This window comes from Hemicordylus capensis, chromosome 5, assembly GCF_027244095.1.
Source record: "Hemicordylus capensis ecotype Gifberg chromosome 5, rHemCap1.1.pri, whole genome shotgun sequence".
NCBI lineage: Eukaryota > Metazoa > Chordata > Lepidosauria > Squamata > Cordylidae > Hemicordylus > Hemicordylus capensis.
In genome coordinates, this window is record NC_069661.1 from 26,175,393 (window position 1) to 26,200,954 (window position 25,562).

Below are 25,562 nucleotides of genomic sequence, written 5' to 3' on the forward strand. Positions count from 1 at the left end.
TTCCCTTAGTCTGGGAAGCATACCACTGGGGATTCGAACCGGCAAACTCTGGCTTGCTAGTCAAGTCATTTCCCCGCTGTGCCATTAGGTGGTCTATTTGAAGCATACTTCATGCTATACTTGCGGAAGGATTCTCCCCATGCTTAGAACAGTGGGGCACCAGCATTCCTGTAACTAGACAGCTGCAAGTGTGGAGATCAGGGTTTCAGGGTATGTCAATGCAGCGCTTCCAGTTGCACTCTCAAAGACACGGTACGTTGAGTGCAGCATCTACACTTTGCACTATGCCTGAACAGGGCTAGAGTTACTGGCCCAAGGCTACTCCATGAACATAATAGTTTAGCAGGTAGTTGAACACAGGTCTCCCCTGTCCATGTCCAATACTCTATCACACCCTGCCCCACCCCCTGCCACACTGTATCTCTTAGTTTTATGTTATTGCAGTGATGGTGCCGGGTCGGGGGGGAGGTATAGAAGGGGCAAAATGCATTTAGGTGTGGGCAAGCTGTGTCCCGCAAATTAGATTTCTGAAACAGAAATGGGGGGCAGTAGGGGGGCAAGCTACTTGTCTGAAGGGGCATTTGCCCCCCTTGCCCCCTCTCTCTGGAGTGATGCTTGTGTTCTTAAAAAGCTGCTGGGATGTGGTGGTTCAATGGAGGGAGCTGGTAGAAGGAGACTGTACTGATGTGCACAAGGCTGGGGTGCATTTGCATTGATGGCCCCTGGACACAAGACATTGCACAGCTCTTGGATACTCATCAGACTAATACAATGTGCCCGGTAACCTTATAGGTTTGTGTTACCATGTTCCACTGTGTAAGTGGACATTTTGTAATTTGCTCTTAGCTTCTTAAAAGTCTGCAAACATCCAGCCCTTTTATCTGTCCTTAAGTGTCATCGGTTAGATTTGTGCACTTACATAAAGCTAATTTGTGCCAGCGAAGCCTTAATAGGTCCTAGGTGTTAGATTTCAGTAGTCCTTCAGCAAGTCTAATGAATGTCATCAAAAAAAGTAAAGTGGTCCACAAGGATGGTAAATAGAGGGAAATATGTCATGTCTGCAGACATTCTGAGACCATCTGAACGTTGATTTGGAGCCAGTGGTATTTCGGAATCCCATATACAAAGAGATCTAATTTGCATGTGTCTGTGAAAAAATAAATTGTCAGGAGTATATTGAAAATGCATTGGGAATAAAGAAGCTAGAGGACTATTAAAAAGTCCAGAAATCCCCACTTCATGAAAATGAATCTTGGAGAATATGGAGCAGCACAGCTTCCCTGTTTGCTGTGTGGGTGTTTGAATCACAAATTCCTCATCAAGGCACAGACCAAAGATTATTTCCTCCCCATTTCTGAAGAAAATTTGGGGCTTATGTCTAGAGCCCTTTCCATGTGACATTCAGCATTCAGTAAACACTTACGGAGGGTGTAACAGTTCGATCCTAAATATTTATTCCAGGAACAGAAACACTTCCATTGTACAAAGCGTGTTGGAGCTAGGACCCTGGCAGCATCAGCTCTCAGCTGCAAAGTCTCAGAGTGAACACTGTGGGTAGGTGGGTTAGGGTCATGGATAAAAGTGCTGGACTCTGCCCCTCCTTGTTCTTCCAGTGTTAGTCTCCACTTTGTCTCTCCAGAGATGGATGGCTGTTTTGGTCTCTCTCTTCAGCCATGAGCTGAAGAGAGAAAGAAGCTGCAGGCTTTTTCACATTTGTTTGTAACTTTCTTTAAATAAATCTTTATAGTTCTTCAATACTAAAAAAAAAAAACCTGTCTCAAGACCTCTTGCTTTGCTACTTTCTCACCAAACTGGGTTTGCTCTGCTATTTGGGGACTGAACTGCCATTCTTCCCCTACAAAAGGAAGGGGCGGTTTTCACCTATCCTTCTTTTTCTGCTGCAGGCCACATGACATCCTGTTTTAGAAGGTCCTGAAATCTTAGGATGGGGGGGCTGCAAAGGGAAGGGGGATCCATGTAAATCCCCCCCTTTGCAAAATGGAAGTGTCTTCTGTTCACAGAATGGCAGCAGCAAACCCTGTCACTAACCAATGTGTGTTTCTTTGACATATGGAATAAAGCCCATGCTTATACAACTTCCTCTGTGCAATCAGAAAACCAGCTTTTTCAGAGTTCCCATTTGCTGTGCTACACATGTGTACAGTTCACTATATATGTGTAAGCTCTTTTCCCACCTGCAATTGAATATGGGGGGGGCAGTCGATGCAGTGTCCCACATTCATTGAACACTGAATGTTCAATGAAACTTGGAACCGTGAAACTTGGATCTGGGCACACTGAGTTGTATTTTTAGCCCATCTTTGATCTGCATCCCATCAGGTACAGCAGTGGCTCTTCAAACCATTATCCAAGTATTGATTGAAAACAGTCTCAAGGTTATCAGCAGTCTCAAGCTCAGTACCCAAATCCTGTCCCCTTCAGCAACCATCTTCCTTCTCTGTCCTGCCTCACTTGCAAAACCATGCTTTTGTGATCATTGTAGTTAATTCGTAAGAGCTTAGTTATATAAAATGGCTATTTCAGACAGAGTTTAGTTGCTGTATGAATGCAAATCACGGATTTTCAGGTGCAAATTTTATCATTTATATAACTACCCAGGCCCAGTGTTTTCTCTAAAGTGTGCTCATGGGCACACGCTCACAAGTTTTTTTGAATCCGCTCAGTTAATTTTAGATCCCGCTTAGGTTGAAACAGGAAGGACCCACTCTGAATGCAATGCACACACACTGCCTTGATACTGCCACCCAGAACAAAACTCATTCCGCACACAGATGAAAAAAATTAAAGAGAATACTGCCCTGGCCAGTTTGTTATTTTGCTGTAGGGCACAATAAAAGTTACCACAAATTATTTGTACCACCTTGGTTTGACAAAACAATTGGCAAGCTAGTAAGGAGCAAGGTGAGCGTGTCATACTAGGATACTTGGGAGGTGAGTTCAGATTCCCACTCACTGGGTCACCATCTCTCAGCCTAGCAGCTCAGGTCTCACAGGGCTGTTGGTTGTGAGCATAAAAAGTGTGTGTGTGCATGTTTGTGCACACATACGCACTGGAGGATATCCATACACCCTGCACTTTAAGCTCCCTGGAAGAGTAAGGATAGGATAGAAAAATGTATTTTCCTGGGCCGAAGTCCAGAGTCTCCACACACCCTGGGGCCCCCCAAATCCTTTTTAGACTGTCCCGGGTGGTGTGGTTGCATTAAAAAATACTGAATGAGTGGGTGAAGGGGGGCATCCAAAATTATCTAGGTGAACCTCTGCCTGATATGGCTTATTGTGCCCTATCCATGGGTCATCACATTAAATCATTTTGTGATGAGCTGGCCACATCAAAACCTAACACGATCATCAAGCTTTTCGTGATTATATTAGTGTAGCTTAAGCAGGAATAGCATCAAAATCCATCATTAGTGCCTTTGTCTCATTTTGTTTCCCTTCACTCCATTGAGCCAACAAATTGTTCATAGTGCTCAACTTAGAACCCATTTCATGGGTCTCTGAGGCATGGTAGCCACTTCTTTTGCTGACAGTGAGATACCAATATTATGAAAAGAGGCTACTGTGTGTGAGAGATGATGGCATGTGTAGATGTGTGAGCACTGATCTTTCAGGGATGGGACTGTAGGTAGCTCAGTGGCACTGGCAGAGGAAGCCAGCCAGAGGCCCATGTTCCTCCCACCGGCAGCTCCCCCACCACGCCTCCTGTGTCTGACGTCAGATGCTACTGCAGCCTTATTTGGGATTATATTCCGGCCAGTGCCACATTCGCAGCGTGGCCAGGAATGCTCTCCCTGCCACACTGTGAACGCAGCACTGGCCAGTATTTGGGAGTGAAGCCACGCCCCCTGCATCTGACATCGGATGCAGGGTGTGTGGCTGGGGCACCAGGCACAGCCCCTGATTGGCAGCAGCCCAGGTTCTTTGAACCCATCCACTCAATGGTGGCTCCGCCCCTGCTCAATGGTAAAGCATCTGCTTTGCATGTAGATGGCCCCAGGGTCAGTCCCTGGCATATCCAAGCAGGGCTGGGAGGGAATCCTGCCTGAAACCTTGGAGAGCCACTGCCAGTCAGTATAGACAATACACCGTCTAGATGGATTAATGGTCTGACATGAAGCAAACAGGCGCTTTAGGAGTCATTTTCAGCAGGGAAGCAGCACAGGTAGAAATGCTTAACAGCACTCTGTTGAGCCTCGATGACGATCTGGATCGTGCCCCCCCCGCAAACTGTGCGTGCTTTTTTTTTTTTTAATTTTTTAAAAAAAGATATTCCTCTCCCAAGCACCATTTAAGGTATTATCACACATTTATCACACATTTATCACACATTATTATCACACATTTAAGGTATTATCTGGTTTGGCCTTGTAAAGTGTTTTGGGTTCATAAGGCCTTTGATTGGGCAAAGCCTTGCACTATCAGGATTTTAGCTCTTTCTGTGGTTTTACTGTTCTTTTTAATGATTTCAAACCACTGAGGATTGTTTTAATTTTTTGTTGTTAAGATAATATGAGCCACGACCTGGGGTGATCTTGGAATCTGAAAGGTGGAGGTAGTCCGTAATTAAATAAATAACCTTGTAAACATCGCCTCTCCCAGCTCATATTTTGCCCTTTAAAATAAAATGCCTAGTAGTGCCCTGATTCCTGTAGGTCTCTTTTGTTTGAAAAATCCATTATCTTTCTTCTCTTGTTCCTCCGGCTCCATAGTTTCCCTTGTGCCTTAAATATAAAGGTAATTCTCTTAGCCTTGCTTTGACTTTTAAGAATAAAATAAAACAAAATAAACATAACTTGACAGCTGTTGTATTACATGTTGCCCTTTGCTTGCCAGTAGCCTGAATATTTGGAATCATGACTCTTGCATTTCTTGTCTTCGCCAACTCTTCAGGTCTCTCCAGGATCTCTCCAGGCAGGCTGATATTCCTTACGGCACTGTTCTGGATTCTGCAGTCTATGAGCATGTTCGGGTGAAAGGGATGAATCCTTTTGAGAAGAACAACATGTATTCTAAGCTGTGGCAGATGATTAACCGAAGTAATGGCTCAGAGAATAACGTGCAGGAATCCCAAGCTGGCATTCAAAAGGTAGGGGCCATGATCTACCTTTTTCCTTCCTCATATGAAAAGTTCCTCTGATGTGCTGGATTCATTGCAAATGGCATTCTGCATTCTCTACAGCTGGAGTCTGACATGCAACAGCATGTTAAATCATCATCTTGTACTGATGTTGGCAGGTGTTTTGTGGTCGTCTCTTGTAATTTAGCATAGGGAATTGACAGTGCTTCATTCAGCAACTTTCCTGTCATTTCAAATGAAAAATCAAAACTCAACCCCCGCCCCCCTCAAAACAGAAAACAATTTACAAAGATGTCTTTTTAATGTGTGCGTATTGATTGCTTTATCTGTTGTGCTTTGTAAGGAAACGGTTTTTTACTGTATGCACAGAGGGTTGGATAAGAGCCAGAAGGCTTGCTCAGAGAGTCAGATTGGGCAGACTCGTTAGGAAGAATAAGGTTCAAGCCTGAAATATGCATTGAAGTTTTAAAACTACTGATTAAGCAGGAGACAGCTTGTTCTGCTCTTTCCTTCTCAAGTTTTGCCATGCATTCTCCTCCTCTACCATCTGCAGCAAGCAGGACTCCAGTGACAATAGGGGCAAAATGGAGATGAAATACAGGACCAGAGATAGAGATAGAGATATAACATGGTGATGCAAATGGCCTCTGCGCATGCATGGGGGTCACGAAAATGGCCTCAACATGTGCAGAGGCCCGATTTGGGTCGCAGCCAAATCAGACTGTCATTTGGGAGGCTAGTGGGGGAGACACCATGACCCCACTACCTCCACTGCTCCTTCATCGCTTTTCCGCCACATCCTCCTCTGTGGCCGATGGAGGCCACTTTCTTTTGCTACCCCCCACCCCACCTGCCATCTTTACTATTAGGATTAGGTATGCCCCCTTTACTTTATCCCAGCTGGGCCTTTCACCCAACCAAGGAACCATATGGTCCTAGGTGGTTGCTAGGCGAAGCATTGTCCCATCGAGTGAAAAATGAAGAAGATAAAGGAATCTTTTCTCCTATAATATCTGTTTTTGCAAGGATTCCTCAAGGCCTCTCTTTTACAAGTATATCTGAGCTCGCCCGCAACCTTTTGAACTGGGGGCTGGTCCCGTTTGAACTCTGACCGGCACTCCCCTTTGGTCCAGTTCAATTCGGACCACCCAAACTGGGCCAGCTCAATGTCAAGCCCAGCTTGAAGCAAACCAGCTTGCACATCCTTATAAGCTGCTCAGGGCTTTATAGGTAACGATCAGCATTTTGTATTTCACTCGGAAACGTAAAGGCAGTCAGTGCAATTCTTTCAGAATTGGTGTTACATATGGCCCTTTCAGGTTGTCCGAGAGACCAACCTGGCAGCCACATTCTGTACCACTTGCAGTTTCTGGACTATGTACAAAGGCAGCCCCACATAGAGTGCATTACAGTAGTCAAGCCTGGAGGTTACCAGTATATGTACTACTGTTTTAAGGTCATTTACTCCCAGAAATGGGCGTAGCTGATGTATCAGCCAAAGCTGATAAAATGCACTCCTGGCTACTGCCTCAACCTGAGAATCCAGAGAGAGTTTTGGATCCGGGAGCATTCCCAAGCTGCATACCTGATCTTTCAGAGGGAGTGTAACCCCATCAGGACAGACGGATCTAAACCAACTCTCACGTCTTGACCGCCCACACTCTATGAACTAGAGAAACCACAGCTGGTCTCTCCTGCTGAATCGACAGTTTTAAAGCTACAACTCAAATTTCTGGATTGCAGCTCAGCAAACCAAAGAACTTCCATATTGTAATAGTCTGTTACTGACACAAGTGGCTTAATAAGCTTGTGGAATTCCCTTCCTTGGAGGAAACCTATCAAAGAGTATTAAGTACAGGATAACCAGTCGTGTAAACATATGGGAGATTTTTGTTTGTTGTTGTTACTTTGTAGTTTTTGTTATTAAAACCCTCATTCATTTAGTTATTCATTAAAGTCACCATTCATTTCATAAGTGGAGACTGTTTTCTTAATGCTGAAGCATATTAGAGTGGTGGGCTCCCCTCACCCACATCCCCACCCTTTTAACTATATAAATCTGAAAAGGATAAATAGAGCTCCTTCTTGGTGTCTGGCAGCCGGCTGGTGACCATTTTCCCCCACAATGCCCCAGAATGACACAAAATCTAGAGGATTGTGAGAAAATAAATGGTTGCTACCAGCACCAGATAGCGGCATCTTAGTGTTTTGATGGTGGACATTTTAATTATGCAACATCTGAGGAACTGGAAAATAAATGGCCACACCAGAAGCAAAAGCAGAGATAGAGCTCTTTTTGGCAGTCTGTGGTAGAGGTAATCTATTTTCCAATGCCCCACATGCCTTATAATTAAAATGGCCACCATAAAAAAAACAAAGTGCTACCATCTATTGGTGATCATCCCCTTCCCCACCCCCAGCAATGCCCCAGAATGACAGAAAATCCAGGGCGTTGTGAGGAAATAAATGCTAGCTTCAAGAGCCAGGAAGATGGCTCAGATTGCCAAGGCAATACTATGTATAGATAAAAGTGGCAGTGCTCAGTTCACTTTTTAATTTCACCCTATGATGAGAGGGTTGGGCACACAAGAATTCAAGATTTACAAAGTTGAGATTTCTCACTGAAAAGTAGCAAACGAGCAAATCCTGTGTGGAATATCAGGTTGTGTTTGCTCCAGAACCTCTGGTCTGAGGCATATGGGAGCAAATTGGAAAAAACTAGCCCTCCTTAAATCGAAATCCTCAGGACTTAAAGGCTTGATGCACCTTACTTTCTCCAGATTACACTATTTGAATATTTGCCAATTGCATTGCAAAACCTCATCCTGTTTTCATTCACAGTGGAAGGTTTAGCTCCAGGATAGTCTTCTTCAGTTCTGTCAAAGCCAAGGGAAACTATTTTCAGAACTACTTACTTTTTTCAATAGTCAAATACACATGCTAGAATATCCAATTCATCCTTGATGTTGTGACATTTGATAAGAGCTCGGAAAGAAGAAGGCTGAAAGTGAAAAAGACAGGCTATTATGAAGCCCTATCCTGCTGGGGATCTCGTGATAACAAAAGAACTGCACACTGAAAAAGGTTCTCTCTCTGCTAGCTTAAAAAAAAGTCACAACTCTCCTCTTTGTTAATATTTCCCCATCAACCAAGATTCCCCAGAGATTCAACCATATAAAAAAAGGCGAAGAGAGTACTCACAGGGCATGTCATGAGGTGGAATATGTTTGATGTGAACATCTCTAAAGTATTGGAGAGTATAGGATAGAGTATAGTGGACTGGCTGGGGGGAAACATGCTTTGAGGATATGTTTCTGGGCTAGTTTGCTCAGATATTGCCCAGGTCTCATACAGGTCTTGTAAGGTACCTGGGTTTTTCCTTTAAGAGACTCATATGAGGGTTAGGGGCTAACTGCAGGGAGAGCGGGCTTAGCCCACTCTCCCTGCAGACGAGCAGCTGCTCGTAGCTGGGCAGCCAAATCGGCCACCCACACGACGGCCGGCTCAGTCATGGGGGGGGGTTGGGGGGCCGCGCAGCCCCCGGAAGTTCCAGGGTGCCCCGTGCAAGCGCTCAGGGCTTTCTAGAGAGACCCCTGAGCCTGGGAGGCTGCTTGCAGCCTCCCTTTCAGGGGTCTACTCGTGTCTCTGCGTGCTGCAGCAACACACGAGCAAAAAGAGAAGGTTAACAGAGTGCTCACTCCCTTAACCTCATCTAAGGGGAGAGTTATTTAGGGAGGTTTGCTGCCGGGAGCCACACGGCTCCCATTGCAGTACACGATCACCCTTAGCCCACTTTGGGGCAATCGTGAGAATAGCCTCAGAGAATGTTAACCCAAGCTGTGTGTTGACTGATGTCCTTTTCCAAAAGCAAGCAACTGCTACAGCACAGTGGCAGTCAATTCCAGATTTCTATTCCTTGGTTTCTAAATTCCAGGATATGGGACTGTCTCTAAATTTTTACTAGGTGGCCAGATTTGGCTTTTAAAAAGCCAAATTCTGGCTTAAGGCCCATTTGACTCACGAGCATACCCCTTAGGTTCTGGCAACCTAACTGACAAAAACTGACAAAAATAAAATTGCCTGCATCAGAGGTTCTCAGCCTTGAATCTCCAATTGTTGTTTGTCTAGATTTGTGCCAGATTTGTGTCTAGAAATAATATAATTTATCAGTTATATCATTTATTATTCTGCCTTAAAGCAAAAGTTTATTAAACAAACAAAAAGAGAGCGAGCGAGCTGGTCTTCTGGCAGCAAGCATGACTTATCCACATAGCTAAGCAGGGTCTGCTCTGGTTGCATATGAATGGGAGACTACATGTGTGAGCACTGTAACATATTCCCCTTAGGGGCTGGAGCTGCTCTGGGAAGAGCATCTAGGTTCCCAGTTCCCTCCCTGGCATCTCCAAGATAGGGCTGAGAGAGATTCCTGCCTGCAGCATTGGAGAAGTCACTGACAGTTAGGGATATGCACAAACTAGTTCATGCACTCCCGGGAGGTGGGGGAGGTCCTTTAAGGGGCAGAGAGAGTGCCCTTACCTGCCCCACCACTTTTACCCTGCCAGCACTCTCCCCAAAAGCATTGGTGTGAGGCTGTATCATACCTTCTTGCAGCCCCAGTGAATGTCACCACACAAATGGCCAGAAAAGGAGTGCCGAACTGGTTTGTGTACATCCCTACTCTCAGTATGTGCAGACAATACTAAGTTAGATGGACCAATGGTCTGACTCAGTATATGGCAGCTTCCTATGTTCCTAATATATCACCATTGGGAATTGTCCATATGAATGATCTCAGAAAGTTATCAGGTTATCAGTGTATGCATATAGGACAGGACTCGACTATCCCCAGATGCCAGCTTGGCATGGTATCTAGAAATTTAAGCATGTTGCCTAAGCCAAGCAAAGGGCAGATATAACCAGGAGGAGGCGTGAGCAAGCAAACCTAGATATGAAACCAAGGTTTGAAATGGGTTTCAGATCTTGATTTATTTCAGGCAAGTTGGTTAGAATAAACCAAGATGAGTCAGTTAGGCATCACAACTAATCTTGTTTTGTTTCTTAGCTAAATCAGAAGTAGAATTTCTGGGAGACTTGCGCAGCAGGGAAGAGGGGAGGGCGCACTCCCAAGGCACTGGGACACCACGTGGAACCACATTTTAAGTATGGCTCTGCTTGGCTGGCCTTGGATCATATTGATTTATTGTATGATTCTGTATGACATCTGAACTGGCCCACTATTCTTATTGTTGTTATTCTCTTTGACATCCAGTGTTTCCAAATGTCCTTTACCATACTACATTTCTCTCTATATTATTTAGAATATTTTTTCTTGATTTGTTTAGAATATTTATATATGTACATGAAGCTCTAGCCTACAGCTTCTGCATTTTTTCTGCAGTCATCCACAGTGTAAAATTATTTTCCCTGGCTGAATAGAGCAGAATCATAATATGCTTAAATAACACCTCAGTGCATTTAACTCAGTATACAAAATATTTAGCCGGTAGGGAAACTGAATTGCTGTCAAGTGAAATAAAGCTCTTGAATTGTGCAATAAAAAGAAACTTGTCTCAGCCCCTCAAACCCAGGACATTAATATTCAGACTTCTGCTCAGGTACACAAACAATAGCAGAAATGTTTGACTTGGGGCTTTTGTTGTTGTTGTTGTTGTCTTCTATTCTCTTTTTTTATTCTAACTGGGATGAAGAAACTTTTCCTGTCAGATTCTATTGTGGCTGTATTAGTTAATCTGTTTGCCTTGACCAGCATGGGTAGCTGTTTAATTATGGCACCAATTCTGTTGTTTTAAAAAAAACCCAATGACTCTAAGGTTGTTCACAAACCATTATATGGGGCAAAACTGTTGCCAGATTTGGCTTTTTAAAAGCCAAATTCTGGGTTACGGCCCATTTGGCCCACGAGTATACCCCTTAGGTTCTGCCATCATTTCTCCCCACAAATGCTCCCCATTCCCCTGGTGCCCAGCTTTGTTGCTGCTTGGGCTGCCATGCAAACGGGAAGTGCCCTTCTATCTCACTTCTAGCCTGGGCAGCCACCTAATGGTGCAGCGGGGAAATGACTTGAATAGCAAGCCAGAGGTTGCTGGTTTGAATCCCCACTGGTGTGCTTCCCAGACTATGGGAAACACCTATATCGGGCAACAGCGGTATAGGAAGATGCTGAAAGGCATCATCTCATACTGTGCAGGAGATGGCAATGGTAAACCCCTCTTGTATTCTGCCAAAGACAACCACAGGGCTCTGTGGTTGCCGGGAGTCAACACCGACTCGAGGGCACACTTTAATTGAAACTTTACGTTAGTGTGAACGGCCTTTCTGTTTCACTGAAGCTGTGTGGGTTTTCCTCTAAGAAGAAGACCAGAGAAGAGAGTGTGAGACGTGTGTCACCTTAGTGTGTGATCTCAGAATACAGTGCAGCTTGCAGCCTTCATGGATTCAGTAGACATAGATCCAGAGGGCCAAATACATGCTGTTTATATCTGCTCTAGTCTTGTTTTATGGCCTCCTTTTTATTGTTTTATTTTATTTTTGTGGCTACACATACTCCCCACTACCTGGATATATGTCAAGAAAACTAGATCTTAGGCACAGTTCTTCCTTTAGCCAGGAAGGAACAAGGAGAGTGCAGGGATGACAGGCAGTTGATGACCTGATCTTCTGATCGTCCCTAACAAACAGACCATTTTCATTTTAAAATATATCTGTATATTGTACTTGTATACCGCCTATTCCCAGAGTCTAGTGTGGCTCATGTATATATATGGAAGCTGGTCTTACAAATAAAATACTCAAAGAGGCTGAGAAAGGAGGACATTTATGTTATTAAATGGCTAAAGATCTTCAATAAATTCACTGTGAACAAGTTTGGGTCATGGCCCATTTGGCAATTATCTACTCCTGTCCAGTCCAGGATTTTGAGGCGCAAAAGCTATTGTGCTACTCTGGGCTGAACGACTTTAGGTGGATTTTCTTTGGTTGGTTTGTGTCAGATAGTTAACCTTTCTTCAAAATAATACCTGAGCCAGGCTCACCCATGAAAGGTTGATAATAATGGCAGGAATGCTGCCTAATCCCCTGTCAGCTTTCCCAGTAGCCACATTTAGTATCTTGCCACCTGTCAACGTATCGGGGGCGCTTTGGCAAAACTGATGTTTAATAGCCTCGTTGCAAATTGTGCTCAGTTTGTATCAGCCAGCTGGAACAGCTAGTTCACAGGGAAAAGGTGGCTTTATAATCCTCACTCTTCTTCTTTTTCTTTTTTTTAACACTGGAGCCTCGAATATTTTTAAAAGAAAAAAAATCCCTAAAATAATCCCGTTGGTGTGCAGTGATTAAAAACCTGACCAATTATATTGCCTCATTTCACTCTTTGTTTATATTTTGTGTTTAACTTTTATATTACTATATCATAATAATGGCTGATATGATCTGTACCTGTTATGGAGACGGAGGGAGGTGCTGGGATGCTGCTGTGGACTTTTCAGCAACAACGACGATGCTGCCAAGGCGTGGGTGTGAAAACTGAGCCCTCCAGTTTTCACCATTCAGCACAATGGATAAGTGCACAGAAGTTCTCAGCCACATCCCAGCACCATCCTCTATCTCCATAACCCCTGTAGATTACAGCCCAATTCAGATATTATGCTGTAAAATGTCTGTACAGGTGTCTGTACCTGTACAAGTGTACATGTGTTTGTGTGAATGACTGTACTTGTGTCATTTTAAAATACAGCCCCTTCAAAGGCATTGTATAGATAGGAAGTGTACTTTCATACCTGCATTCAACATAATGTTATTGTAAACCGCCCAGAGATGAATTGGGGTGGTATACAAATTTGATTGATAGATAGATAGATAGATAGATAGATAGATAGATAGATAGATAGATAGATAGATAGATAGAATGTTGATGACTGTACCTGTGTACAAATCTGTACACTCATTGTGTGAGTTTTGAAAATAACATATGAGTGGGCCTTATGTTCACCATTGATTTGAACTCTGCCCTTAATAAGGTCAGAGATGAGGGGCCTCTTAGGATGGAGTGCCTGAGAAGGTTATTGGATCCAATAGGATTCCAAGAAACCTTGGAGGGATTTAGTGTTGGCTCTGCCAGTGATCCTGTTGATGCCCTGGTGGAGAACTGGGACAGCAAACTCACCAGGGCAGTAGACGTGATCACACCTAAGCCTCCTCTCCAACACACTTCAAAATTGGCCCCTTGGTATACAGAAGAACTACGGGGGCTGAAACGGCGTGGTAGATGACTGGAGCGCAAGTGGAGGAAGACTCAGCTCGATTCTGACAGATTACAACATAGAGCACATTTGAAGACTTATGCTTAGGTGATATGGGTGGCAAAGAAGTGATTCTTTACTGCCCATATGAGTCCGCAAGCTCATGCCTGGTGGAGTTGTTCAGGGTTGTGAGAGGGCTTGTGCGTGCCCCTCCTCCCTCAAATCAGAATTTGGAGCCATCTGTTATCCACTGTGACATGTTTAATGAGTTCTTTGTGGATAAAAACTCTCATATTTGAGCCGACAGATTTCGACCCCACAATTAATGCAGTGTCTGATGTGGAGGTGTCCAGTGATGACTCTTATGTAGTTAGGCTGGATGAGTTATAGCTTGTGATTACTGAGGATGTGGACAAGCTGCCTGGAGCAATGTAGCCTACCACCTGTTCTCCAGACCTTTTCACGATATGGCTAATACTATCTGGCAGGGTGGGGATGGGGTGTTGTAGAAGGCCTGTTAGATATTATAAATGCTTTTCTGAGGGAGGGCAGGATGCCTCCTTGCCTTAAGGAGACAATCATTAGACCTCTTTTGAAGAAACCTCCATTGAATCTGTCAGAGTTAAGCATCTCTAGGCCTGTCTCCAACGTTCTGTGGTTGGGCAAGGTATTTGAGAGTGTGGTGGCCTCCCAGCTCCAGACTGTCTTGGAGGAAACAGATTATCTAGACCCATTTCAGACTCTTGGGCTATGGAGTGGTGGTGGAGACTGCTTTGATCGGCCTGATGGATGATCTTCAATTGGGAATTGACAGAGAAAGTGTGACTCTGTCCTATAGTATTGACTATAGTATCTTCCTGGAACATCTGAGTGGGACATCTGAGTGGGTTGGGGGTGGAAGGAACTGCTTTGCAGTCATTCTGCTCCTACCTCTTGGGCATATTCCAGATGATGTCCCTTGGAGACTGTTGTTCTTCAAAATCTGAAGTTTTCTATGGTGTCCCTCAGGGCTCATTATTGTCTCCAATGTTTAAAATTGGATGTTAAATGTTTAACATTTAATGTTTAGCATTAAACATTATATGTTTAATGTTATATGTTAATTAACATATGTTAATATGTTTAATGTTTAACATCTACATGAAACTGCTGGGAGAGATCAAAAGGAGATTTGGTGCAGGGTCTTATCTGATGATGTTGATGACACCCAGCTCTATTCTTCCATGTCGGCATCATCAGGAGAAGGCATAATCTCCCTAAATGCCTTCCTGGAAGCAGTGATGGGCTGGATGAGGGATAACAAACTGAAACTGAATCAAGATAAGATGGAGATACTTATTGTGTGGGGTCAGATCTTGGGAGAAGAGTTTGAACTGCCTGTTCTGGATGGGGTCACATTTCCCCAGAAGGAACAGTTACACAGTCTGGAGGTGCTTCTGGATCCAAGCCTCTCCCTGGTGCTTCAGGCTGAGGAGGTGGCCAGAGATACTTTCTATCAGCTTTAGCTGATACACCATTGTGTCCGTTTCTTGAGATAAACGATCTCAGAATGGTGAGATGCTGGTAACCTCCAGACTTGATTGCTGCAATGTGCTCTATGTTCGGCTTCCTTTGTATGTAGTCTGGAAACTGTAGTTGGTCCAGAATGTGGTGGCCAGGTTGGTCCCTGGGTCATCATGGAGGGACCATATTACTCCAGTATTGAAAGGACTACACTGACTGCTGATAAGTTTCTGGGCAAAATACAAGGTGCTGTCTCGCCTACCACAACTTGCTCATAGGCAAGACAGAAAGAAGTGGAGGAGAGAAATAGGGAGAAAGAAGTAGAGGAGAGAGTGCGCACAAAAGCAAAGGAGAAAGAGAGAGGCAGAGGTGAGAGAGAGGGGGAGAGAGTTCCCCGCAACCGTGTTTCTCCCCACCCTACCCCCAGTGCATGCCAGGGCAGCAACATTTATCCCCACTTGCTGTTTCTTCCTCCTGCCACCACAGTTTCTCTCCTCCCCACCCCACACTCTGGAGCTGGGGTAAAGGCATTTCTCCTTCCTTTCCCCCTCTGCCGAGGAGCTGTTTCTCCTCCCCCCCCCATCAAGATTTAGGGTCCCACCCACCCACCCCACTACACCAAGAAGCAGAGAAGCACTGAGGAGAAGAATCAGAGGTGAGAGAGAGGGAAGGCAGCAATGTTCCGCCCCACTTGCGTTTCCTCTGCTCCTGCAGTTTCTCAAGATGGAGTGGTTGGAGGGCTGGGGAGCGAGGGGGAAAGGATTCAATCCTGGTGATTCCTAGTGTTCTTGGGGGTTTTTTTTAGTGATTTTCAGAATGTTGGGGGGCAATATGCTAAAACATTGTAAACCGCTTAGAGAGCTTCCAGCTATAGAGCGGTATATAAATGTAAGTGCTATTGCTATTGCTATTTTAAAAGTTATTTCTTTTGAACTTTCATGACCATGGTTCTCCTAACCCGCTCATTCCCATTGACCTCTATGCTTTGCCAACTGCGATTTTGCCAACCATGGGGTTTTGCAAGAATGGTTGGCAAAGGATAACTGTATGCTGTGAGTAAAAGAGACATAGAAATATAAACCAAGCCCTCTTCCCTCCCTCCCTTTCTCTCTCTCTCTGACCAAATCCAGAAAAAGCACAAAACCAGAGATTGGTGAACTAATGGTTTCCATATGAAACTTAAAATCACACCACACATGTTCTTCCAACTGCAGTCCACCAACCTCTGGTTCCAGGGGAGCGGAGCCCCCTCCCTCCGCAAGCAGACTGTGAGCCCCTCCCTCCACAAGCAGACTGTGGGCAAAGTGGAGCAGCCACAATTGGCCACAGTCTTTGAATGGGGGGGGGGCTGCTGAGTGTGGCTGTGTGTGTTTAGAGCCATCTTCCCACCCTTGGCATGGAAAGAGCATTTAAATCTGTTTAAATGTCATGCCACTCCAGCAACAGCACCACCACCGTCCTAAGAGCCCTGCACAAGCATGATTTCAAGGGGGAGGTCAGAGTGGTGGTTAATATTTACTTGTTACCCCGGAAAGGGAATAGAACATGAAGACTTCCTAGGAGCTCCCTGGGGGATCTATCCTGCCATGTCTGAGGAATTTGTTGCAAGGGATCGCCCCATCAAACGAGTCCATGCAGACCAAACTACACTCTTGCTCCTCTGGCAGCTTGCTGCCAGTGGGCTATCCCTCCCATGAGAGGGCCAGTCTACTCAGGAGGACCATGTGGCTGTAAGCACTAGGTCCCCTGTTGGACTACACACTCATGAGTTGAGTTAACCCAGCAATGGGGCCTCACTTGTGTGGGGCCCTTGACTGTCCAGGGTGAAAGATAGAACAGAAGCGCTTCAACCTAGCCCCGCTCCCTGTGAAGCCTTGCATGTACTCCGAGGGGATTATGACACTCCATGTGTCAGAGCCTGCCCGCGTTTGTAGATGGCGGGGGGACACCGAGTGTAGGAACGTGGGAATGGATATTTACTCTCATTCCAAATTCCCAGGTTCGGTCTGGCCTTGCGTCATATACAGATCTGCCAGTGCGGGGAATCGTGGGGGAGAGGAACGCCAGTTTCCAGCAGCCCCAGGAGAGCAAGGTCACCATTTCAGGGCACAAGCAAAAGTACACATGCCCACATGGGTGGATGGGCTGGCTGGGGGCAAGCTTTGACAGCTACTTGGCGGCAATCACCAAGACAAGGAGAGCAGTTGCCAGGATACCTATCCCCACAACCTTCCTCTATACAACAACTTGGCTCGACAAAGAGTCCTAGTGGCCTAACACTTGAAAGAGTGTTCTGTGAGAGAAGGGATTGTTTTATCATCGTGCATTATTAGCAATTTTGCTCAGGAATAATCTCCCCTTCCCTCTGACGGTTCTTCTCATGAGTTATGAGGGGGTGTCCCCATGGCCTGGCACTCTTTTGAGTGAGTTGCAGTCTGCCTCAGGCAATCATCTGTTGTCAGTACATATTTCGAATCACTCCTCTGACTGGAGCAATGCGGACCCTGGTGACTGGCCCTGCTCATGAGTAAGCCTAGGGACTGCAAAACCTCAACTGGAAGGGGCTGTGCCCCCCTTCTCCAACCTTTCTGTGAAAAAAATAGAACTTGGCTACTCAAGAACCTCTGGGTGGGCCTGCCTTTTAAACCCAACCCCGCTGCCTTTTGTTCCCAGCCTTTTGTTCCCCTCCTGGTGCTGTGATGGGTTGCCCTGCTTATGTTGCCACCTGAAGTGTTAGTACTTGTAGATATACATCCTTGTTGCTTCATTCTCAAGGAGCAAAGCACTTAGTGCCAGTTCTGTCATCCCATCCCCTTTCCCTCCTGCTTGCCAGGTGGGGGAAGCAAAGGACAGAGAGGGGAGAGGGAATGCCCCTGTGTGCCTGTGCCACTTGACAGGCTGACAAGCTTGGGATTGGACATGGTGGCATCTCTGTTGCCAGGCAACTCCATAGCTGGATAGATGACAAGAGGGGCATGGTTGATGCTTGGAAAGGAGGCCAGTGAGGAGCGCCAGAGCCCTGGAGCAGCTGCATTCCTGGGCAGGTCTGCACTGCCATCTCTATTATTGCAGAAAATCAGCACAAACCAGTTATGGCGACATCCAGAAACTGGAGGTCTTGGCAACAAACCTTTGTGCAAACTGAAAGTTCAAATTGGAGTGTGGTGAGGCAAACTGCATGTCACTTTTTGCTCAATCCCGCAGTTGCACGAATTCAGATGTAATAGAGTTCCAAGCTTTCCCCGTTTAACTCTGATTTCATGCTACATCTGAATTTGGCCTCTTTCTCTTTCACATGGTGGGGTGGCGGGGAAGGGAGAGATACTAGTGTTACAAGCAAAATAGGAGATGTGCTATCTAAAGGTTGGCCAATTTTACAAGTTCCACTTCTGTCCTTTGCATTTGTGATGACATCAGTTGCTGAGAGAGACATGAGGGGAAAGGGATGCTCCCAGGGATACATTGTATGCAGCTATTTAATGACAGTGCAGTTTAGATGCACTGACATTCCCGCTAGGATGACCTTGAATGCAAAGAGACATGTTTTGGTAAGAGCTTCTTAGGTAAGTGACAATAACAACATACATTCCAGGAATGCTGCCAGCATTACAAAGGTTACATTTTTAGCCTTAGAAATTCATGAGCAGCTGTTTAAAATATAAGAGATGTCCTATCCACAATCCCGCAATACCCTTGTGGATGGCAGAGATTCACTGATAATTTTTTAAAAAGTATTAACACATGCAGACCTAAAAATATGTGTACTAGCAACCAAGTGCAGATGAGAATAAACATAAATAGCTATGCTGGAACAATATGACATCAGCAGTATGCTGATGTCACATCAGCATTGCTGGGACGTCGTGATGGCATATAATACTGGCACAAGTATTTAGAATTACAATCCAGTATGGAGTTAAGTCAATTAATTTTGGAAGGCATAAGTCTGCTTAAATCTTGTCTGGATTCTTGCAAGGATATAAATCTTTCACTTGAACAGCAACATGGGATAATCACCAACAGTGGTGGAATGGGCTGAGGCAGGCAAACGGTGGGCCAGTTCTCAGGGATGGCACATCAGTCCACTCAGTAGGGACGTGCAAAACGTTTCGGGCACAGAACGATCTGTGCCCAAAATGACCAATTTCGGGTGATTCGGAGCCGAACCGAATCACCCATGATGACACCCAATAATTTTCGGACCCGAAACGAATCACCCCTGTTTCGGGTCCAAATTTTTCAGGTGTTTCGGGTCTCCTATTTGTGCCCTAGAAAAGTGCCAGCCTGGTCTTCTTCTTCCACCTCCGTTTTCAGTTTGACGTCTCTTTGAATTTCCCGCCTTTTTGCCTCCATTGATTTCAATGCAGAAATTGCTTTCCTTCTACTTTAATTGAAAAGGTCCTGGGGCCAAAAGAGTGGGGTGGTAGTGCCTAATGGGTGGAGGTTACCACCCCAATTGCAGAGGGATTGGGCAAAGGGCTGGTTTTTGGTGAATTTCTGAAGTTTCAGTGTCTTTGGGGCAGATAGGGGGCATAACGTGGGATCTGGGCCAAAAGAGTGGGGTGGGGTGGTAGTGCCTAATGGGTAGAGGCTACCACCCCAATTGCAGAGTGATTGGGCAGAGGGCTGATTTTTGGTGAATTTCTGAAGTTTATGCGTCTTTAAGGTTTCCCCCCATTAAGTATAATGGAGGGTGTATCGCTTCACGTCGGGGGGAAAGGGGTGGCCTAGAGCAGTGTGGGGTTGGTGGTAGTGCCGGGTAGGGGCAAGGAAGCTACCTGAATTTTTTCAAAGGATTTGGGCAGAGGGCTGATTTTTGGTTAATTGTTGAAGTTTACGTGTCTTTAAGGTTTTTCCTCATAAGTTATAATAGAATGGAGCTTTCAGCAGCCCCATAAGTGCACTTGCGTAGTGCTGGGGTGGCCCAGAGCGAGTGGTGGTGTAGTGCACATAGGGTGCCAACCACCCCCAAGGGTTTCTAACCCATGGCATACAGGGTTCTGTTGTTTCTGAGGTATTCTGAGTGTGGATTCTATGATAGCAAATGAGCACTACCACCAACCCCACACCTCTCTAGGCCACCCCCTTCCCCCTGACGTGAAGCGATACACCCCCCATTCTACCTAATGGGGGGAAACCTTAAAAACGCGTAAACTTCAGAAATTCACCAAAAATCAGCCCTCTGTCCAATCCCCCTGAAATTTGGGTGGTAGCCTCCACCCATTGGGCACTACCACCCCACCCCACTATTTTGGCCCCAGGACCCGTTTTTCTTACCCGAATCGATTCGGATTCAGGTAAATCCGAATCCGAACCAAATCAAGAGTGATTCGGGTGAGCAAAATTCGGGCACAGAACAGGGGTGTTTCGGTTCGGGTCCGAACCGAAACACCGAAAATACCGAATTGCACACCCCTACCACTCAGTACATTCCCCATGTATGACCTGCAGAGGAACACAGGTGAATAGGCACCATGCTGCTTTTCTTCATTCCCTCCCTTTCTTTTATATTAGAAAGGAAAAGAGATGTTGAAGAAGGAAGGGATTTGGAGTAGTATCTTAACAATAAAGAGAGAAAGAGGACACAATCCCATTTGGTGCTCTGCATGAGGCAGCTAAATGTTATCTGCTGGCATATCTTCAGGTTTACTTCCTTCAGAGGAAGGGAACCTTAGGATGCAATTCACTGGCTGACATTCTGACAAATGGTGCATGCATGCTTCAAATAAAAGTACACACGCTTCCAAAGTGACAATTTTCATCACTCTCCCCTTGCTACAAACACTCTTTTTGACAGTGAAAACATGTTCTCAAGGGTTACGTAGCTCTCAGTAGGGATGTGCAGAATGTTCCGACTCGAGACAGGCTGTTTCAAGTGTTTTGAGCTTGAAACAGAACACCCTTCAAATGAAGGGGCTATTTCAAGCACACAACGGAATGACCCCATTCTCAGTCAGAACATATTGAGTGTTCTGAGCACCTTTTTGGCTGCCTGTTTTCCCCTTGTTGACTGGTTTTGGCACTAGCTTCTTATTGGCTTGCGATCTCCTTGCTTCTTGGTTAGCTTATACAAATCAAGGGGGGGAATCACTGAGGATGTTAAAGTATGTGTATTTTCCTTTTTAGTTTAGAAAATTCATAAGATTGCATTGACAGAAATAATATATCTGTACATCAAACATTCAAAAATCTGTATCTGTAGATGATGTCTGAATTTTATATTTTCTCTTAGTGCAGTTATAGTTATTTATATTTGATTTTATGTTGGCACAGTCAGTGACTACAACAGTGAAATAAACCTTCTGGAGGTAACTGTGCTTTTAGACTAGCAAGTATATATTTTTTGTTTAGCTACATGCCTCTTTTGGTTTTGTCAAGAGTATCTATCAGGGCTGATTTGAATTTAAATGTACATTTATCCTGCATCCTGAAGGTTCAAGGTAGGTAAAAAAAGAATGGACCTATGAAATGAAGAAAAATGGTAATAAGAATATCAATTTAAAATATTAAATCCTCAAATGATACATTAACAGTGCATGCCTATGCGTGTTGGTTCAGAAGTAAGTACTACAATTGGACTTGATTGATTGATTAAGTGTCATCAAGTCAGTGTCTACTCTTAGCAACCACATAGATAAATTCTCTCCAGGATGATCTGTCTTCAGCTTGGCCTTTAAGGTCTCTCAGTGGTACATTCGTTGCTGTCGTAATCGAATCAATCCACCTTGCTGCTTGCTGGTCGTCCTCTTCTCCTCTTCCCTTCAACTTTCCCCAACATTATAGACTTCTCATGGGAGCTGGGTCTTCGCATAATGTGTTCCAAGTATGATAGTTTGAGCCTGGTCATTTGTGCCTTGAGTGAAAATTCTGGGTTGATTTATTCTATGATCCATTTGTTTGTTTTCCTGGCTGTCCATGGTATCCTCAAAAGTCTTCTCCAGCACCAAATTTCAAAAGAGTCAATGCTTTTTCTATCTTGCTTCTTCAAAGTCCAGCTTTCAAATCCATAGGGTGTCATGGGGAAAACCATTGTCTGGGCGATTCTAATCTTTGTAGGTGTAGACACGTCACAGCATCTAAATATCCTTTCCAAGGCCTTCACTGCAATCCTACGAAGTGCTAGTCTGCAGCGTATTTCTTGACTGCTGGATTCTTTACTGTTGACGGCCGATCCTAAAAGGCAGAAGCTATCCACCACTTCAGTGTCTTCATTGTCAGTTCTGAGGCTGGTTGTACCCATAGTCATTAGTTTAGTCTTCTTCACATAGTCGTAGACCAATTTTTTTACTGTTCTCCTTGACTTTCGTTACTAGAGCTTGCAGATCATCCACATTCTCAGCTATCATAGTGGTGTCATCAGCGTAGCACAGGTTATTGATGTTTCCTCCTCCAACTTGGGTACAAGGTTTTGGTTATAACCTATAAAGCCCTAAACAGCTTGGGGCCTGGGTATTTAAGAGAACGCCTTCTTTGCTATGAACCACATCACCCATTGAGATCATCTGGAGAGGTTCGTCTGCAGTTGCCACCGGCTCGTCTGGTGGCTACTCGGGGACAGGCCTTCTCCATTGCTGCCCCGAGGCTTTGGAACACACTTCCTGCTGAAATAAAAGCCTCCCCATCTCTTACAACTTTTTAAAAGGCAGCCAAGATGCATTTGTTCACCCAGGCTTTTAATTAGACATTGTTTTAACTGTGTTTTGTGTTTTAATAGTTTTAACATTTTAAATTTTGATGTGTTAATCTTTTTATTCATTTTTATTGTCTTGTAAACCACCCAGAGAACTCGTGTTTTAGGCAGTATAAAAATGTGATTAATAAATAATAAATAATAAATAAACTTTAAAATCACACTCATCTTCTTCCAAACCAGCTTCTCTCAGTATATGTTCAGCATATAAACTGAATAAAGTATACAGCCTTGTCTTCCTCCTTTGCCAATCTGGAACCACTCTGTTTCACCATGTTCTGTCTGGACTGTGGCTTCCTGCCCTGTGTATAGGTTTCTCATGAGAACAATGAGGTGTTCTGGGATGCCCATTTTCCTAAGGATATTCCACAACTTGATATGGTCAATGCAATTGAAGGCTTTTCTGTAGTCAATAAAGCACATATTGACTTCTTTCTGGTATTCTTTGGCTTTCTCAATTACCTAGTGTGCATCAGCAAAGATGTCTCTTGTTCCTCAGCCTTTTCTGAAACCAGCTTGAACATCCGGCATTTCCCTTTCCACGTAGGGCTCTAATCTGCATTGGATAATCCTGAGCATTATTTTGCTAGCATGTGAATTAAAGATATTGTGCGATGGTTTGCACAGTCTGTTAAGTCTCCTTTCTTTGGTATGGCTATGTAGACAGACCTCTTCCAATCTGTTGGCCACTGTGTCGTTCTCCAAATTTGCTGGCATAGTTTGGTTAGAGCCTTGACTGATTCTTCTTCTGTTGCCTGCCATATTTCTGTAGCTATTCCATCAATTCCTGTAGCCTTCCAACTTGGTAATGACTGGAGTGCTGATCTAACTTCATCTTCCCATACTAGAGGTTCTTGCAAGTAGGGAATATCTTCTGGAGTATCTTGGATGTTGATGTCCCTGCTGTACAGATTTTCAGTATACTCCTTCCATCTCTGTTTGATTTTATCTGAATCAGTTACTATCTGTCCTTTGGCATCCCTTAACATACCAATTCGAGGTTGGAACCTCCCTCTGAGTTCAGAGATCTTTTGGAAAACTTGCCTTGTTTTTCCGTGTCTATTTCCATCCTCAAAGTCTCAACAGATGTCATTGTAGTGTTGCTCCTTGTCTCTTCTAACAGCTTTCTGAAATTCCCTATTAAGTTCCTTCCTGGGGTCTTTATCTTTCTTATCTTTGGCTTCTCTCCTCTTCTTGGCAATTTCCACCATCTGTTCCGACATCCATTTTGCTTTCTTCTTTTTCTTGGTCTTTGGCAGTCTCTCTTCACATTCATCCTTAACAGCTTCTTTGATTTCATTCCACAGTTTCTCTGGTTCCCTATCAATGAGGTTCAGAATTTCAAAGCAGTTCCTGATGTTCTCCTTGAAAGTGGTGGGAACATTCTCAAGATCATATCGTGGAAACTGGATAGCTTTCTTTTTCTGCTTTAGCTTGACTTGGAACTTGCACATAAGCAGTTCGTGATTGGGTCCACAGTCGCCCCCTAGACATGTCTTTGCTGTTATAACTGAGCTCTTCCTCCTCATTGCACCAATAATGTAATCAATTTGATTTCTGTGTACTCTATCTGGTAATGTCCATGTGACAATGGGACTTACTCTTTGGAAAGTGTGCTTAAGCTTAATCTTGCACAAAGGGTGGTCTGAAAACAAAAGGTACAGTTCTGTTGCTGAAGCTAGGCAGGTCTGACCATAGATTACACCTGGATAAAGACCATATTGGAGCTGTAGTTAAGACTCTCTGAGCTTCTCAGAGACAGGATGCTAACAAACAAGACTAGCAACTTCCATAAAATTCCATAGAATTCCAATTGAATCATAGAATATTAGAGTTAGAAAGGATCTTGGGGGTCTCCTAGTCCAACTCCCTGTTCAGTGCAGGAAACTATGACAGCATTCCTTACAGATGACTGTCCAACCACTGTTAGAAACTCTCTTGCAAAGGACAACCCACCACTGCACTAGGCAGACTATTCAGCTGTCAAACAGCTCCCACAGTTAGGAATTTCCCCCCTAATGTCTAGCTTAAACCTTCTTCCTCATAATTTCAACACATTTGGTTCTAGGTCTGACCAAGTTGCCATTAGACATGACCTGCCAGAGATTGCATGAGCCCTCTTGGGACATTGTAATTTTTGCTCTTTCCACCCCAAATAAAAAAAATTCTGGTTTGAATTCATCTATTATTGGCAGTTTGGTAGGGAGAGAAAGCAGAGCTGCACCTAGGTAATTTTGGAGCCTGGACCTAAAGGCCTTTGGAGCCAGCCCCCACCCCACCCCGTCATTTTTTAACACATAGCTTCTTGAGGGCACATACCATACCACCCAGGACAGGCTAAGGGTGATTTGAGACCCTTGGGGAGTGTGGAGGCCCTGGACTTCAGCCCCGAAGTCCAGAGGTAAGAGCACCTCTGAGAGAAAGGGTGGCTGCTATACTGAAATTCACAATCCCAATTGAGCTCAAAAGAGCTCACTTCCTTGTTCCTTTCTTTCTTTCATGCTCAGTCAGCCTTCTGGAGCCTAGAGCAGGAATAGCTTGCAAGCCAGGGCTCTGAGAAGAGGGATTGGTGAATCACTAAACAGAAAATGTGTACTGGCCTCCTGTTATAAATACAGGAAGCCCTCGGCTTAAGACACATGGCACTTAAGAAATTTGTAAATTGCCACCTTGTTTCACCTTTGCAACACTTGCCACAGAAGGCAAGACTCTGCTAGACGTCTGCTGATGGGACGACTAGAAGAGGCTCAGACACACATTGTCATTGAGACTGGTAATCCTGATGGCAGCTACTGCTGCATCTGAGGTTGTGAAGGGATTAGCTGTATGCTTGCATGCAGAAGGTTCCAAGTTCCCTCCTTGACATCTCCAAGATAGAGCTAAGAGAGATTCCTGCCTGCAACCTCGGGGAAGCTGCTGCTAGTCCGTGTAGACAATACTAAACTAGATGGACCAATGGTCTGACTCGGTATATGGCATCTTCCTATGTTCCTATGACTCACCCATCCAA

At 44.6% G+C, this 25,562-nt stretch overlaps 1 protein-coding gene across 8 annotated transcripts in view; it reads left to right on the plus strand.

Annotated features, from left to right (window-relative positions):
• The window catches only part of GRID2 (glutamate ionotropic receptor delta type subunit 2), a 1,329,997-nt gene that overhangs the window by 1,132,812 nt on the left and 171,623 nt on the right, over window positions 1-25,562 (plus strand). For all 8 annotated transcript variants that reach the window (XM_053253719.1, XM_053253720.1, XM_053253717.1 and 5 more), the window contains one exon: window positions 4,915-5,110. In XM_053253719.1, the coding sequence (XP_053109694.1) occupies window positions 4,915-5,110 (196 nt within the window). The remainder of the gene's footprint in view (window positions 1-4,914; window positions 5,111-25,562) is intronic.